This window comes from Netta rufina, assembly GCF_964035555.1.
Source record: "Netta rufina genome assembly, chromosome: 15".
NCBI classification, from domain to species: domain Eukaryota; kingdom Metazoa; phylum Chordata; class Aves; order Anseriformes; family Anatidae; genus Netta; species Netta rufina.
In genome coordinates, this window is record NC_140138.1 from 1,462,823 (window position 1) to 1,478,077 (window position 15,255).

Here is a 15,255-nt window from a genome sequence, read left to right on the forward strand (position 1 = left end):
CTGATAAAAAAACCCCGAGTTGAGTTTTAACCCTGAATTACTTAAAATCCAGTTTGCAGTGAGACCTTTCAATTTTTTACCCAAATCAGGGGAGTGGGATACTGCAGTCTGACCATCTGGGCCTAAAGCTCCTGGGAATAAATTATAACTTCTGTAAATTCATCAGTATATAAGTGGTGCAAGCACAGACTCAGCAGGTACTGGGGGAATGAGAAGACTGCTGTGAAGATGATGAAAGAAGAATCCCATTCTGTACTGGTATGACAATTTCTTCTTAGGGTCAGCAGCTTCTGGCTGGGATGCTATATCCCAGTTCCTGAGACCTGCAGGTAGCACTAGGAGACATCTCCTCAGCACAGCAAAGAACAGTAAAAGATTGAACAGCTGCTTCACAGAATTCTTCCCTAGACCTTATGGCTGATTGTGTATGGTCAACTTGAGAATTCACTTCTGGTAACAGGGCATTCACTGCAACTGTGGAATTTACCACAGTTATTTTAAAATCCATTTTCTTTCCAAACTTACCAATATCTGTTGGCACCAGACAAAAAATTATTCATACTAGATACATCTCCAGAACTCATGTGAGTACTTACTCATGAGCTAAGAATTGCTATAGTGTTTCAGAGTACCACACAGAACCCAGACAATTCTCACTGCTCTAACATGCTCCCTGCTGCAGCCACCAGTGTTTATATGGGCTAAGAACTGCTTAGGTTGCTGCAGCTATATTTTTTGATAAAGTTTCTCTCTTCCTCCACTTCATTTTCTTCTATTACTTCCAATTACTGCAGGAGGCACCAGAATAAATTCAAACACTCCTGGATATTCCGTAAGTAGTGTAATAACTGTACATGTTGATTATTCATCATCTTTATCAAACTATTTCCAAAATAAATATTGGCTTTTCAGTATTTACAGATCCTTGATATGAATGCTACCTGGGCTGATGATCCCAGTCATTAACTCCACCATAATACCCAGATGCCAATGTGAAATGGACAACGGGCAAATTTTCCAGTCAGTATTCTGTTAAAATGGCCACAATACCCGTGGGGGTGTGGCTTAGCAAGGCGTCTTGGGCTACTACTTGGGTGTGCCTGATACCCGCTCCTTAAGGCCTGGGGCAGGCTGTTGAGGGCATTTACACTGGGGCGCGGATACTTGCATGTATATGTCTAGCAAAAACCAACTGTAAGGTTAGGACTAAGTCTTTTGTCCGCAGGCATGTCTGTGTGCCGTCTTGGCAGCTTCAGTGCCATGCTTTAGGTGTAAGCTATGTGGACGGGGCAGGTGGCTGGCAGATTGGGTAATGTCTGCAAGGGTCAAAGTAATGATTGTTGTCAGATTTTGTTGTTTTTAGTACTGGAGTTTCTCTAATAAGTTTAGGTTATGTTGTTATGAATTTGTGTTTGTGTATATATATATTCGTGGGTTTGTGTTGGGTGGTGGTTTTGTTTTTAAGGTATGTCCATCGAGCATTCACTAAATAGCCCTATTATATAGAGCTGCGGAGGAGAGCATTAACTGAATGTGGTCACAGTGCATCAGTGTCAAGGTGATTCCCCATATACGCCAACCGTCTCATTGAGTAACCCGTGAGATATAGGATAGGACGATAACGCAGGTGTGTCCAGGCTTAGATTGTGGGACCCCCGAAGTCACTGGGAAGGGCCAGCTGTGAGGTAACCCCGGAAAAAATAAGAGGAACCAGAGGCGCCAAAAAGCTGGAGGATGCCGCGATTACGCATTGAGATGGTGGAAGTCTTCCACAGATGCCACTTTGAAAGGCAAGTAAGAGGTGAGTGAACCCAATTGATGGCCCTGACCGAGGAACCAGAGGCGCAAAAATGTGAGGAGGGCGAGGGGTTTAGGGGGAACGTATGGGCCTGAAGCTAGTCACGTCGGACATTATGTGCAAGGATTGCTGATTTCACGTGAGGTGTACGGTTAATAAATCCATCTGGTACGAAGCTTCATGAGTTATGGGCTGGGACTAGTAGTTTAGGGTTATGTCTGTCGAGCATTCACCTGTAGGGGCCTTGTTATGGTCGGGGACTTGTGACTGTTGCGGTTGTCAGGGGGAGGGTCTTGGAGCATTCATCTCTGGTCATTTGGAGGGGAAGTCCGTTAAGCAGGTATGTCCGGTTGTCATGGAATGGGTTTAGTCCGTGCGTGGTAGGATAGTTGACTAATAATGTATATTACTGGGACCATAGATAAATATATGGGGTATATAAATGTATGCACGATATGCATAGCCAAATAACCCCCGCAGCTCCCGGGGGGAGAGAGGGGGGGCGGGGGGGAGGCATAGAAGTGCAGTGGTGGGAGCATTATCGGGCTATTTTGGCTCTGTTCCTGTAGTTGAAGACAATAATGGCTTTTCAAGCCGTAGGTCTCGGATAGTAGCCGAGCAGGAATAATGACTTATTTTGTATTTTTTCTAGGGGTTTGCTTTGTAGTTGGTGTTTTGGGTGTAGCATCAAATCCTTCGCCGCTTGTGTGGAACAGTTGATTTGGGTCTCTTGTATGACCGCGGTGGCTGGCACAAGATTTACCGACCCTTGTGATGTGTTTGCTATGACTAAGTCAAGTTTGCACTCATTGCTTAATGTTAACTACTGCTGAATACCCGTGGGGGTGTGGCTTAGCAAGGCGTCTTGGGCTACTACTTGGGTGTGCCTGATACCCGCTCCTTAAGGCCTGGGGCAGGCTGTTGAGGGCATTTACACTGGGGCGCGGATACTTGCATGTATATGTCTAGCAAAAACCAACTGTAAGGTTAGGACTAAGTCTTTTGTCCGCAGGCATGTCTGTGTGCCTTTTCTACGCATCATGCAACTGATGCTACATGGAGCAAGTGGATTGCACTAATTACTCAGCGGGCTCGAATAGGAAACCCCAGTCGCCCAGGAATATTGGAAGTGATTATGGACTGGCCAGAAGGTAAATACTTTGGGATATCATCAGAGGAGGAGGTGGGTCGTGCTGAAGAAGCCCCACTGTACAACCAGTTACCAGAAAATGAAAAGAAATATGCCCTGTTCACTGATGGGTCCTGTCGTATTGTGGGGAAGCATCGAAGATGGAAGGCTGCTGTATGGAGTCCTACACGACGAGTTGCAGAAGCTGCTGAGGGAGAAGGTGAATCGAGTCAGTTTGCAGAAGTGAAGGCCATTCAGCTGGCTTTAGACATTGCTGAACGAGAAAAATGGCCAGTTCTCTATCACTACACCGATTCATGGATGGTAGCAAATGCCCTGTGGGGATGGTTACAGCAATGGAAGCAAAACAACTGGCAGCGTAGGGGCAAACCCATCTGGGTTGCTGCATTGTGGCAAGATATTGCTGCTCGGGTAGAGAACCTGGCTGTGAAAGTACGTCACGTAGATGCTCATGTGCCCAAGAATCGGGCTACTGAAGAACATCAGAACAACCAGCAGGTGGATCAGGCTGCTAAGATTGAAGTAGCTCAGGTGGATCTGGATTGGCAGCATAAAGGTGAATTATTTATAGCCCGATGGGCCCATGACACCTCAGGCCATCAAGGTAGAGATGCAACATACAGATGGGCTCGTGATCGAGGGGTGGACCTGACCATGGACGCTATAGCACAGGTTATTCATGACTGTGAAACATGTGCTGCAATCAAGCAAGCCAAACGGTCAAAGCCTCTTTGGTATGGAGGACGATGGCTGAAATATAAATATGGAGAGGCCTGGCAGATTGATTACATCACACTCCCTCAAACTCGCAATGGCAAGCGCCACGTACTTACAATGGTGGAAGCAACCACCGGATGGCTGGAAACATATCCTGTGCCTCATGCCACCGCCCGGAACACTATTCTGGGCCTTGAAAAGCAAGTCCTATGGCGACATGGTACCCCAGAAAGAATAGAGTCAGACAATGGAACTCATTTCCGAAACAACCTTATAGACACTTGGGCCAAAGAACATGGTATTGAGTGGGTGTATCACATCCCCTATCATGCACCAGCCTCCGGGAAAGTTGAACGATACAATGGACTGTTAAAGACTACATTGAAAGCAATGGGCGCTGGGACATTCAAAAACTGGGATACGCATTTGGCAAAGGCCACCTGGCTAGTCAATACTAGGGGATCTGCCAACCGAGCTGGACCTGCCCAATCAAACCTGTTACGTACTGTAGATGGGGATAAAGTTCCTGTAGTGCATGTAAAAAATATGCTGGGTAAAACAGTCTGGGCTACTCCTGCCTCAGGAAAAGGCAAACCCATTCGTGGAATTGTTTTCGCTCAGGGACCTGGATACACTTGGTGGGTGATGCAAAAGAACGGAGAGGTCCGGTGTGTACCTCAAGGAGATTTAATACTGGGTGAGAATAGCCCATGAACTGAATTGTACCATGTTAATTACTATATAATACTGTATGTTACCACTACCATGACTACTATAGGTGACTAATTAGAATGTATGGAAAAGAGTGTAACCTGAGCATGACATAAATGGTATGGAATAAGGGGTGGATAGATGTCCTGGTTTCAGTTAGAACAGAATTAATTTTCTTCCTAGTAGCTGGTGGAATGCTGTGTTTTGGCTTAGGATGAGAAGAGTGCTGATAACACCCCGATGTTTTAATTGTTGCAGAGCAGTGCTTATACCAAGCCAAGGACACCTCAGACTTTTGCTCTGTCCTGCCAACAGGCAGGCTGGGGGTGCAGTAAGAGCTGGGAGGGGACAGACCCAGGACAGGTGACCCGAACTAGCCAAAGGGGTATTCCATACCATCTGACGTCATGCTAAACAATATATAGGGGTGGCTAGCCGGGGGGAGGGGGCCGGACTGCTCGGGGTTAAGCTGGGCATCGGTCAGCGGGTGGTGAGCAATTGCATTGTGCATCACTTGTTTGTACATATTATTAGTAGTAGTACTATTATCATCATTGTATTATTATTATTATTATTATTATTATTTTCCTGTCTTATTAAACTGTCTTTATCTCAACTCACGGGCTTCACTTTCCATTTCTCTCCCCCGTCCCAGAGAGGGAGGGGGGAGGGTGAGCGAACGGCTGCGTGGTGTTTAGCTGCCAGCCGGGTTAAACCACGACAAACTGCAACCATGCGAAGCTTCAGATTGGCATCAACAACCATGTTTTGCAATGAAGGATACTTATAATACATCTCTCAAATATTCTGCCTTTAGCAGAATGCCACTGATGTCCCCGGTTGCACACATCTACTTTGCCAAGGTGGCAAATGTGGAGCAACCTGCTGGACCATCAAGCCTACCTGCAACAGCAAAAATAAATGCAGCTCTGACAAAAGGAAGCAGGCAGACCTAGTCACACTGCCACCATCTGCTTTGTTATGAACTTATCCTCATTCCTCTCACAGCCCTATGTGGGGTTGTCCCTTTGTAGAGCTTGGAATTTGACCTCTCTGCATCCTTCCAGAGAAGACATCAGAATCTAGAGCCAAACCTTAGGACGGGCAGTGGACATAGTGAGGCCCCACTTGTAGGAGTGACCTACAGTAAGGTAGTTCCCCTTTTTCATGTTGTGTGGCCTCGTTATGTTACCAACATCACAAAATTTTGATGTTATTGCCTGCCCTGCTATAAACGGAAAGCAGAAGTTGACAAACCTTTGTGAGAACCAGGAATGTGGGAAATTTTCAATTTGCTGCTGCATTTTACACTGCCATGTTCTGTGTTGAATTAACAGAAGATCTAAACACAGTCAGGCCTTTCAGAATACCAGGTTTCCACACTGTGAATAACGCTGTTGAAGCATTACCTCTGATTCAATGTGATTTTGGGGTTAGAGACAGAGAACTAATTAGCAGAAGCTCGTAAGTTACATGGTCCTGGGTGACCTGCTCCAGGTGGCCCTGCCTGAGTAGCAGGGTTGGAGCAGATGACCTCCAGAGATCCTCTCCAACCTTAAGCATTCTGTGATCCTGTGAAGCTGTAAAGGGAATGCAAGACAAACAAATTCATTACTCCTTCCAAGTTCAGCAATTAGTAAAGTGCTTGATTACAGCAGTTGAAGAAAAGGGTAAGTCCTATGGATAAAGACTACATAGGCCTTCTTAGTCTTCATGGAAATGGAAAGTTTTATTTAACTCATAATCATAAGAGCTTTTGTTATTTTAAAGCTTTCTTTCTATGCCATTTCCATGTGATTAAATATATAAGTAATGCACAATATTTTGCATTACAAGGTCAAGGAGTCAGGAAGCAGCCAAGAGGAATTCTAGAGATTTCCACCAGCTAGACGGGTGAAAATTAAAAACTAAGAGGTACTGTAACCCAGCAGCACAGGAATGAGAAAAAGGTAGCCTTCTACCTAGGGAAGAATGAAGACTGCTACTCTTTTAAAAATAAAAAACTTAAATATTTCTCTTTTTTGCTTCTGTTTACCTTTTTTTTTTTTTTTTTTTCCTTCATTGCATTGGGCTTGACATAAATGTACACACAGCTGCCTTTCTATTGACTACACTGGATTTTGGATGCTGTAATTTTTTTCTTTAGCTGAACCAAGAAATTCTTATTAGCAGCTGTGCTGCTGTGTTAAAATGATGGTGGGACCACTAGTAGCACTTTGTCCAAGGCTGCAGGGAAAAAGAAAGGAGTTTAGGAAAGATTTCTACATAACGGGAGTGACAGAGGCAAACGGGATTGTGCCCCAGGGACAGGGAGTGTTTGGCTGCAGGTTGGAACTAAAGCACAGAAAACGAAACCTGACATTACTAAGCATGTTTACAACAGCAATTGCTTTCCCATTGCTTCCCCTTTTTTTTCTCACTGCATCCTACTGAATCCAGCAGCCCACTGTCTGAGACCACAGGGGAATATGTTCTCTACCTTTCAGACACTTTCTTGGTTGTTTCCTACACAATTCTAATTTAGCTTACTGATAATACAGTCCCTTTGGGGTGCCATGCAATGCTGCCAAAATGTGTATATGGCACACTTTCACATCACAGGACTAAAAAGTGTCACTGCAGTCCCTGTGAATTGAGGTTTGAGCATCGTAGTCCCTGTGTTAGAGCTGTGACTGCTGCTCTCAGTCAGCTCTTGGGGGAACAACAGAGACCTTGCATCACCTGGGATGCCAGTGCTCTCATTTGCGGTCAGCATCTGTGCACAAAGTGGAAGTACTGGGTGGAGTTAGACAGGAAGAACTTCCCAATGTATTTCCAGGCCTTTCAGAAAGTTCAATCCTTTGTTGCATGGACCCTTGTTAAAACTATTTTTTGTGTCTTTAAATATTGAAGTGAAACCTCCTTCCCGCAGCAGTCTATATATACACTCCAGCTCCATCATTATATGCAACAGACCCGTGTTCCCTTTGCATTACCTCTACAATGATTCAGCACATAACTGTTATGTGCTGTTAAGCAGGGTTTCTACACAGGATACACTTGTGTTAATGCTGTATTCTGCTCATACAGCACAATATGATTCATTTGCAAGACTCTTGGTGGTTTTTGTTCAGTGCTATTTCAGAGCACAAGCAAAACCATAAGAATTAACAATGCTGGAAAAGTAGTAAAAGAAATAGTGAGCATCGCCACACTAGGACAAAGAATCCAGTTGAAGAAGCAGTAGGTATTCACTTAAACACAGACAAATCTTGAGAGTTAGATGGGGCATTTTAGATTTCAAAAGATAAAGGGAATGATTGTGATTTATCATTTGGCCCCAATAATTTGACACCAAATAATGAATTCTGCTACTAACTAAAACCAAACGGTAATTAAGAGAAAGGAGAAGGTTTATACAAAGGCAATAATGTCAAGTTTTCTCCAAAAAGGTGGTAGATACTTCTGAAGAGATTGTTAGGGGGGTTCCTTTCCCTAACTCTGTTGACAGCTGAACTAACGGGTAAGAAAGCATTCTTCCCACGAGTATAGACATTAAGAAAAAATAATAATAATAAAAAAATAATTTCAGGAACAGAGGAAACCCCCCTGCAATTTAATTTTTATACCAGTTCAGGAAGCTGAGGGTAATTCCTAGCAGGACAGTAGTAGTGCCAGGTAAATCACACATTTCATAACTGGAGGATGACATAACATTACTACTCCAAATCTTAGGTTACAGAAAGATGAGAGAGTGGGACTGTCATAAAGACAGGAGGTTAAAACAAAATCACACAAATATTACTTTAAAAATGTTATTATGTGCTACACTTAGGATGAATCTGAGTTAAGCAAGGTGACAGAAAAAACAAGCACTATCGAATTATCTAAATATACATTTCAGTGAAACATTGTTACTTAGAGCTAAAAGCTCAATAACATCAGCCACAACTTTCAAGACTTTTTTCTTTTTTTCTTTTAACAACTTTCTCCTGATCTGCTCTATTTCTCTGCACCCCTTGAGGGTTACTGTGCCTGTGTGGTCCATAACCCACAACAGAAACCAGCAGGCAGGGTCATGGTTCTTGGGTTTTGCTCCACGTGGTGTTTTGGGGTGATGCTCTCTGGGATATGGACAGGTCATCAGCAGCACAAGTCCCCTCCATGCTACAATAGCTGTCTCTCCTCTCCCCATGTCCATCACCAGCAATTCCTCTGCTCCACAAGCAACAGCTTTTTCTTTCAGAGAAGGTCTGATCTTAAACTGTGGATATCAGTGCTCAAACTATATTTAGCTTTGAGAGTTTGGGTTTCTGTTTCAGATCTGTGAAAAAGCTATGTCTGAAAGCATGTTCGTCTTTTCCTGTTGTATGACATGATTTAATAAAAGACACTACTTTTACCTACAGAATGTACTTGGCCCATGCAGTATTGTTACTTTCCATGGGTTTTATAGTCTGAAATGAAAGAATAGAGATGATGCCAGAAAAAAATAAATAAATAAAAAAAAAAAATAGCACTATATCCTGTCTTATTCCCCTTTGTCTCCTATAGGTGAGTTTAAAGAAGTTAGAAAAGTGTAAATATTAAGTAGAAGGATTTTCTGCCTTTCAATGAACTTTGCTGTATGGTGACCAATACAAATTAAAAACAAAACCCAACCAGACAAAAAACAGAAGTCCTGCCTGGGAGATAGCCCAAAGCAGGCAGAATGATCATGCGCTGTCCTGCAGGTGCCATAGCTGGGAAAATATTCAAGAGCAGAATCTGCCTTCTGAAGCCAGCATTGCCTCTGGTGTCACAGCTGTGCTCATCTTGCCCACCTCAGCAGCGAGGTGATATAAAGTGGTACAGTAGACACCTTGCCTTCTTTTGTCAGACCAACTACCTTTGCATTCAGAGACTTTTTTCAAGACAGAACCTCAGCCCTCCTAAATCAGAAAATTTTCCTGCCAGAGCTCTAAGACTGGAAACAAGCCATATTTTACTAATGCTCCACGGTTTCACTTTCAATACAAGCAAAATCTGTACAAAGAACAAGTGCATTCCTCTCAAAATCTGAAAGAAATTATAACAAGCTTTCAAGCAATTAACAGGGCTGGGCACAAAACAAAATCGCAAACAAAATGAAAAGTCTCCAAAACTTCACCCACTCAAACGCAGACTTCATCCCACAAATACTTCAGGACCAGATACTGACACACCGCTGTTACCAATACTCACAGCATCTATAAGATAGATTTACCATGACAAAAGCACAGCATTCAAGAATTGAGGAAAAACTGACCTTAGGAAAGCAGACGGTTCCTGTTCCTTCACTCCGGATTCAGCACCAGAAAAACAGGAGAACTGCTGTCACTGTTTAGGACTCACAGAAAGTAACAGCAGAAAGGAGGAAATGAGCCCGGCCAGTCACAGCAGAAATGCTAGAGGCTTAAGGGGAATTCCAAAGAGGAAAACTAAGAAGCAGCTCCCTTCTGGCAGCCCCTGTAGAATAAACGTGGGTAACCTGTCGCTAGCCACAGTTAAGAAGAGCCTGTGCTTCTTACTCCATAGGAGTGAAATGATTTATTCGGATGGAAATTGGATGGGTGTCAATGGTAACAATTTTCAGTGCCCTTCAGAATGCTCTTTGTGGTTTTATTCTGGTTCAAACCTGTCCTAAAGTCACGCTGTTAAACAGTCCATCAGTAAGAATAAAGCAAGCAGCATGCAAACACTCTTACCTTGCAGCTTCGTGTGCTCAAACAAAAATGAAAGTACCTTTCACACATTCATAAGCTCTGCCAACTCAGAATTGGTTTGCTCTCTTCTGCAAGTGTTTTTTGCCATTGGTCCAAAATGACGTACAATATTCTGTGAAATGTAAAGCTTGTCTGGCTTACATATGCTGTTCAGAGTTTGCTGGTATCAACATGCGGCAGACAACATTTATTCATTTAATGAATCTCAGACTGAGTCACACCTTTTGCAGTGCCTATTTGGCTTAAGACACCTCCTTTTGAAAGCCAACTTACCTAATGAGTGTTCCTACCATGATACTTACAGCTGCTTCTGTGTGTCTCTGCAACCCAGTTTTCCTACTATTTTGTTGTTGTTGTTTTTACTATGCATAGACCTACACAAATTAGAAAATACTTATGATTCTATTCTCAAATGATCAAATATTTCTTCTAGTATTATTCCACCATCAACAGCTTATAACAAAATTCCGAAGTATGAAGAGGGAAGGAAGTGGGATTTGATGAAGTCAACGTCTTCCTAGACTCGTGAGGTAAAATTTTGATCAGCCACTTGGTAACACTGGATTCTGCACAAGGCAGCATGTCCTACCAACAAAGTGGCTGTTGACCTAAGCTTTCTCCCTTTGCAGAGGAGCTCCACTTCCACCAGCTTCCATGGAAACATGCTCACAAGAGGTGATGTTTCCTTCCTGGGAGCAGCTGATCATAACACAAATTTTGCATGGAATACCCCGACAACAGATAATTGTTAACCCTGTTCACAGCACAACGCCACAAGTTATAAGCTCCTTTACCAACCCTGCAGCCAGATTTCTTTATCAGCTTCTGAGTCTGTAATCCCATGAGGTAAGCGATTTACTTCATGGATGACAGTTTGGGGAACAAAAGAGTTCAGCTGTTTACTGTGACTCCAGTTCACACAAACTACAGTAAACAGTGGTTGTCCACTTTTTGCACAACAACCACAGCTGATTAGAAACAGCAGAAATGAATGGATGGAGCAAATCAGAATACTGGTTCATCTAGTGGACTAGTCTATAATGATGGTCTTAGAGTGTAAAGCAGACTGGAAAACAGGAGGCTATGAGAGCCAAGAACTAACTGGCTGAACTCCTCAGATGACCATCATCTTCTGTGCTTCAGTTTTTGCTGATTCAAAACAAAGAAACACTGCCCTACGGCAAAAGGAACAAGCAGAATATACCAATAGGTATTGAAAGCACCACAAAACTGATGTCAATGATGCACTTTGCAAGAGAAGGACAGCTGGGGCTTTCTCACCCAGAAATTTTAAACATCCTTTTCAAGTAAGAGAAACATCTGCAAAACTACTAAGTAGTAGTAGATAAACCTGATGGTATCAGTCTGTTCCTGACCCTAGCTGACTTTGCAGAGTGAAACGGTCATTGAACATATGTCTGAAAGTGAACAAATTGGAAAAGGAAAGTTAGAAAAAAATTTGCTTCAGGGGAAGGCTAATACAGTTTGAGCCTCTTCGCGATAAATTTGTCTTTGAAACCACTTTTTTTAAGTTCATCTCCATACTACAAAATCTAGAGAACAGTGACAACGATTGAACATGTGATGGAGGAAGACTAATGCTTCTTCTGATGCACTCTGGTTTCCCTCTGTTGTGTCTCAAATTCAAGCTTTATGAGAGAGGCACAGAGCCAGGCACAACAGCATCAAGCTCTTTGAATGGAGATTTCAGTTCCTACCATTACAAAAATGAGGAGTGGCTATCTTTATGTACACATCACGGATGTAATTAAAAACAGAAAACAAACTCTATATACCCTCAGTTTAAGTGTCACTAGCTATGATATTCTACATTTAAATATAATTTGTTGGCATTAATTTGACTGTAAGAACAGCACTAAGGTCTTCTGGTTAAGTGTTTTTCCTCTCATGAATTATCTTAAGTTTTTCATTAGCACTTCTTCTTGTACTTTCAGCAATACCATGAGAAATAATGCCCAATGCTGTATTTTAGGAGAGGAAAAAGTTTGCACCCACAATGACGTCCGAAGTCCTTCCATCAGATTTACAGGATTATCTGGGTATTCTATTAAGTATTCTTTTATTCTCTTTTTTGAGTTGCTTGGTTTCATAAAAGTACATCTTAATACTATGATTTAAGCTGGGGTTCTGTTGTTTCACATAAAATGGACCATGTTAGGATTGTCCCAGAACTACTCCTGTTCTTCATTACATACAACATTAATTTGTTGTATGAAATTACATACATTATAAGGTCTCAATTTTTATGTCGCCTACTGCCCACTAAGAATCTCAGATTTCTTGAACCCAGCTTCATAAGTCTTTAAGTGCTTCCTGTCCTTAAGTTTGCAGAAGTCTGTTATAGACATTGTAATTTTTGTGCTTATAGACACCTGGAACTTGCAACAGAGTGCATTCCCCCCAGTACATGCTTGACAAATATAAGGGATTTCCCCACATCAGTTGTCAGGATGAACAAATCATCAAGACCAAATGCTGCTCAGACTATCAATGGCTAGGATGTCAGCTGAGAAAAACTGATCTTAGCATAGTCTCCTTAATCTATTTTGCATTTTGTGTTCTGCAAAAGATGGCAAAGAATAAGTCTTATTATGGCGTGACTATGTAAAGGGATATATGGGTGCTACCCCGAATGGGTGGATCTGCTTTAGCTGCTGTTGAATTACATTCTTTGCTTTTCTCTTCCTTACCTGCTCTCCACTGATGTACTTTGCACTATGTCACAATACAATCTCAATATGCAATAAACAAAAGTAAATCTTTAACAATGCAAAAAAGAAAAAGCTGATTTACCAGACATGTGCTTGGTTCCTGTTGGCTCATTATCTATGATGTTTTGAGGTCTACTGCCACAGAGGTTTAAACAAGAGTGGGGAATCAAAGTGTTCCAATACATGTCCCATTTCTCCACAAATGTCAGAGAAATCTTCCTTGCAAGGTCCTCTCTGTCTTTTTCATGGAGCAAGGCCTGATGGTACTCCTTGGATATCACATGTTCTTTCAGCATGAGGTTAAGCAATGCATGGTCATCAGAAGCTGTAGCACCTGAAAGAATCTTCCTTATTCTAGGCAGGATCTCCTTAAAAAGATTCATACTTGCAGCTGAGGATGCTTGAAGGAGGTCTGAGCAAAACCTGAACTGCTTCAATTAAAAGTAAAAAAATAAATAAATAATCTACTCAGTCAGCATGAAAAAGATGAAGTGAAAAAAAAAATGGTCAGAGACTTTGGCTTGCAGTAGCAGAGGTGTTTCCTCATTTCATTAAGCCTTTAAATAACATTTCCAAGAACAAATAGCTTCTTCATGAAATGACAAAACATCACAAATCTTCCAAGCATTCAATTCATAAAAGAATTTTCAAAATCAGCAACCTGATCAACTCAAAAAAATAACTAAAAAACATTTTTTCTATTAAAAAACGACTGTTACAGCTGTATCTTTTTCTCCCAGCAGAGCTGGAATGTAGATGCACTAGTGGACCCAGCTAGGTCACTGCTAAATCAGAACAGTACCAAAACCTTCAGCACAAAACATATCCTCTGCAAGAGGTGTAGGTTTAAAACTCAGAGACTTCAACATAGGATTAGAGATTCAGTTGTGAATTAATTTTGCTTTCACAAAAGTCAAACAAGTTAGAACCAGGGTAAAAGCTCTGAGGTAGAAAATTATTCCAAATCTGGCTCTGGTTTCTGCCACATCTGAAGTTACGAGATTGAAAAAAGTAATTAGAAAAATTGGTCACGAGTACTATATATTCTTATTCAAAGGTAACATACTTATATTCCAAGGGATGAATACTTTAAATTAAATTCCTTAAAGAGAAGTTTTAAAGTCCCCAGTTCAAAAGAGCACCAAATCTTCCATAACAGTAACTCCAAATCTGCTACCACTTGACCCCTCACCTCAGCTCAAAACTAGGAAGAAATCTTTTTTAAAACTAGCTTTTTGAGTAATTTCTTGCTCTTCAAGAATAGGCAGTGTCTAATTAGAATGCTTCTAAAATTCACAAAATGTCTGACAATGGAAGGAGCCTCAGGGTCCATCCGCTCTCCCCTGCCCCAGCAGGGCCAACCTGAGCAGGGGGCCCAGGCCCATGCCAAGGTGGCTTCGGGAGATCTCCAACGAGAAAACTCCTTGACTCTGTGGGCAACTTGTGCCAGGCTCCAGCACCGGCACAGCACAGAAGTGCCTCCTGGTGCTCAGAGGGAGCCTTCTGTGCTCCAGTTTCTGCCCACTGCCTCTGGGCCTGGCCCTGGGCACCACTGAGCAGAGCCTGGCTCTGTCCTCTGAGTACCCTGCCTTCAGGGATTTGGAGGCATCTGTGAGATCCCCCTGAGCCTCCTCTTCTCCAGGCTAAGCAGGCCCTGCTTGCACAGCCTCTCCTCACAGGAGAGATGCTCTGGTCCCTCCATCATCATTGTGGCCCTACATTGGACTCTGTCCAGTATGTCCAGGTCTCTCTTATACTGGGAGGCTTAGCACAGGACCCAGGACTCCAGGTGTGGCCTCAGCAGTGCTGAGCAGAGGGGAAGGCTTGCCTCCCTCCACCTACAGGCTATACTTTGCCTAATGCAGCCAAGAACACCATAGTAAGTGCTTAACAGTGATTCTACTTTCCACTCAAAAGTTTCTACTTACTGATCTATATGGCATGTTGCAGCATCTTATGTCTGGGAGCTGTTTATGTTTAGGGAGGTGTTTTAGCATAGAAGACAGCAGTGGGTAAATAAACAATTACCCATTACTGACATTTCAGTTTACACTACAACTTTTTTTTTTCCTTTTTGAAAAACAAACAAACAAACAACAATGACAAACACAACAACAAAAACTTTGTTTTTAAATATCTGATGTTGGAGCAGAACATACAGCTTTAAAATGCATACTGCGGCAAAATTTGTAAGGCTGTTTGGGGGCTTACAGATGGATGGGAATCTTTAACATCCAGTCTGCTACATGGCTGCCTAAACAAGCCTATAGGCTAAGTATGGGATTAAGATTGAAATATCTAACTACTTTTCTCATTATTTGCTTCTCAGTTTTACTACCTTGACTATTTCCATGATTTCTTTTCACCATCAGACACATTTCAAAGTGGAGCAATAATTCTACCTAGTTAGAAACAACACACTGA

The 15,255-nt window shown here is 42.3% G+C and overlaps 1 protein-coding gene across 1 annotated transcript in view; it reads right to left on the reverse strand.

Annotated features, from left to right (window-relative positions):
• Window positions 1-13,214, reverse strand: part of CIITA (class II major histocompatibility complex transactivator) — a gene marked incomplete at both ends in the record, with an annotated part of 36,961 nt that extends 23,747 nt beyond the window's left edge. Inside the window, one exon of the mRNA XM_084296233.1 lies at window positions 12,914-13,214. Coding sequence (XP_084152359.1) covers window positions 12,914-13,214 — 301 coding nt within the window. The remainder of the gene's footprint in view (window positions 1-12,913) is intronic.
• Between the last annotated feature and the right edge of the window lie 2,041 nt (window positions 13,215-15,255).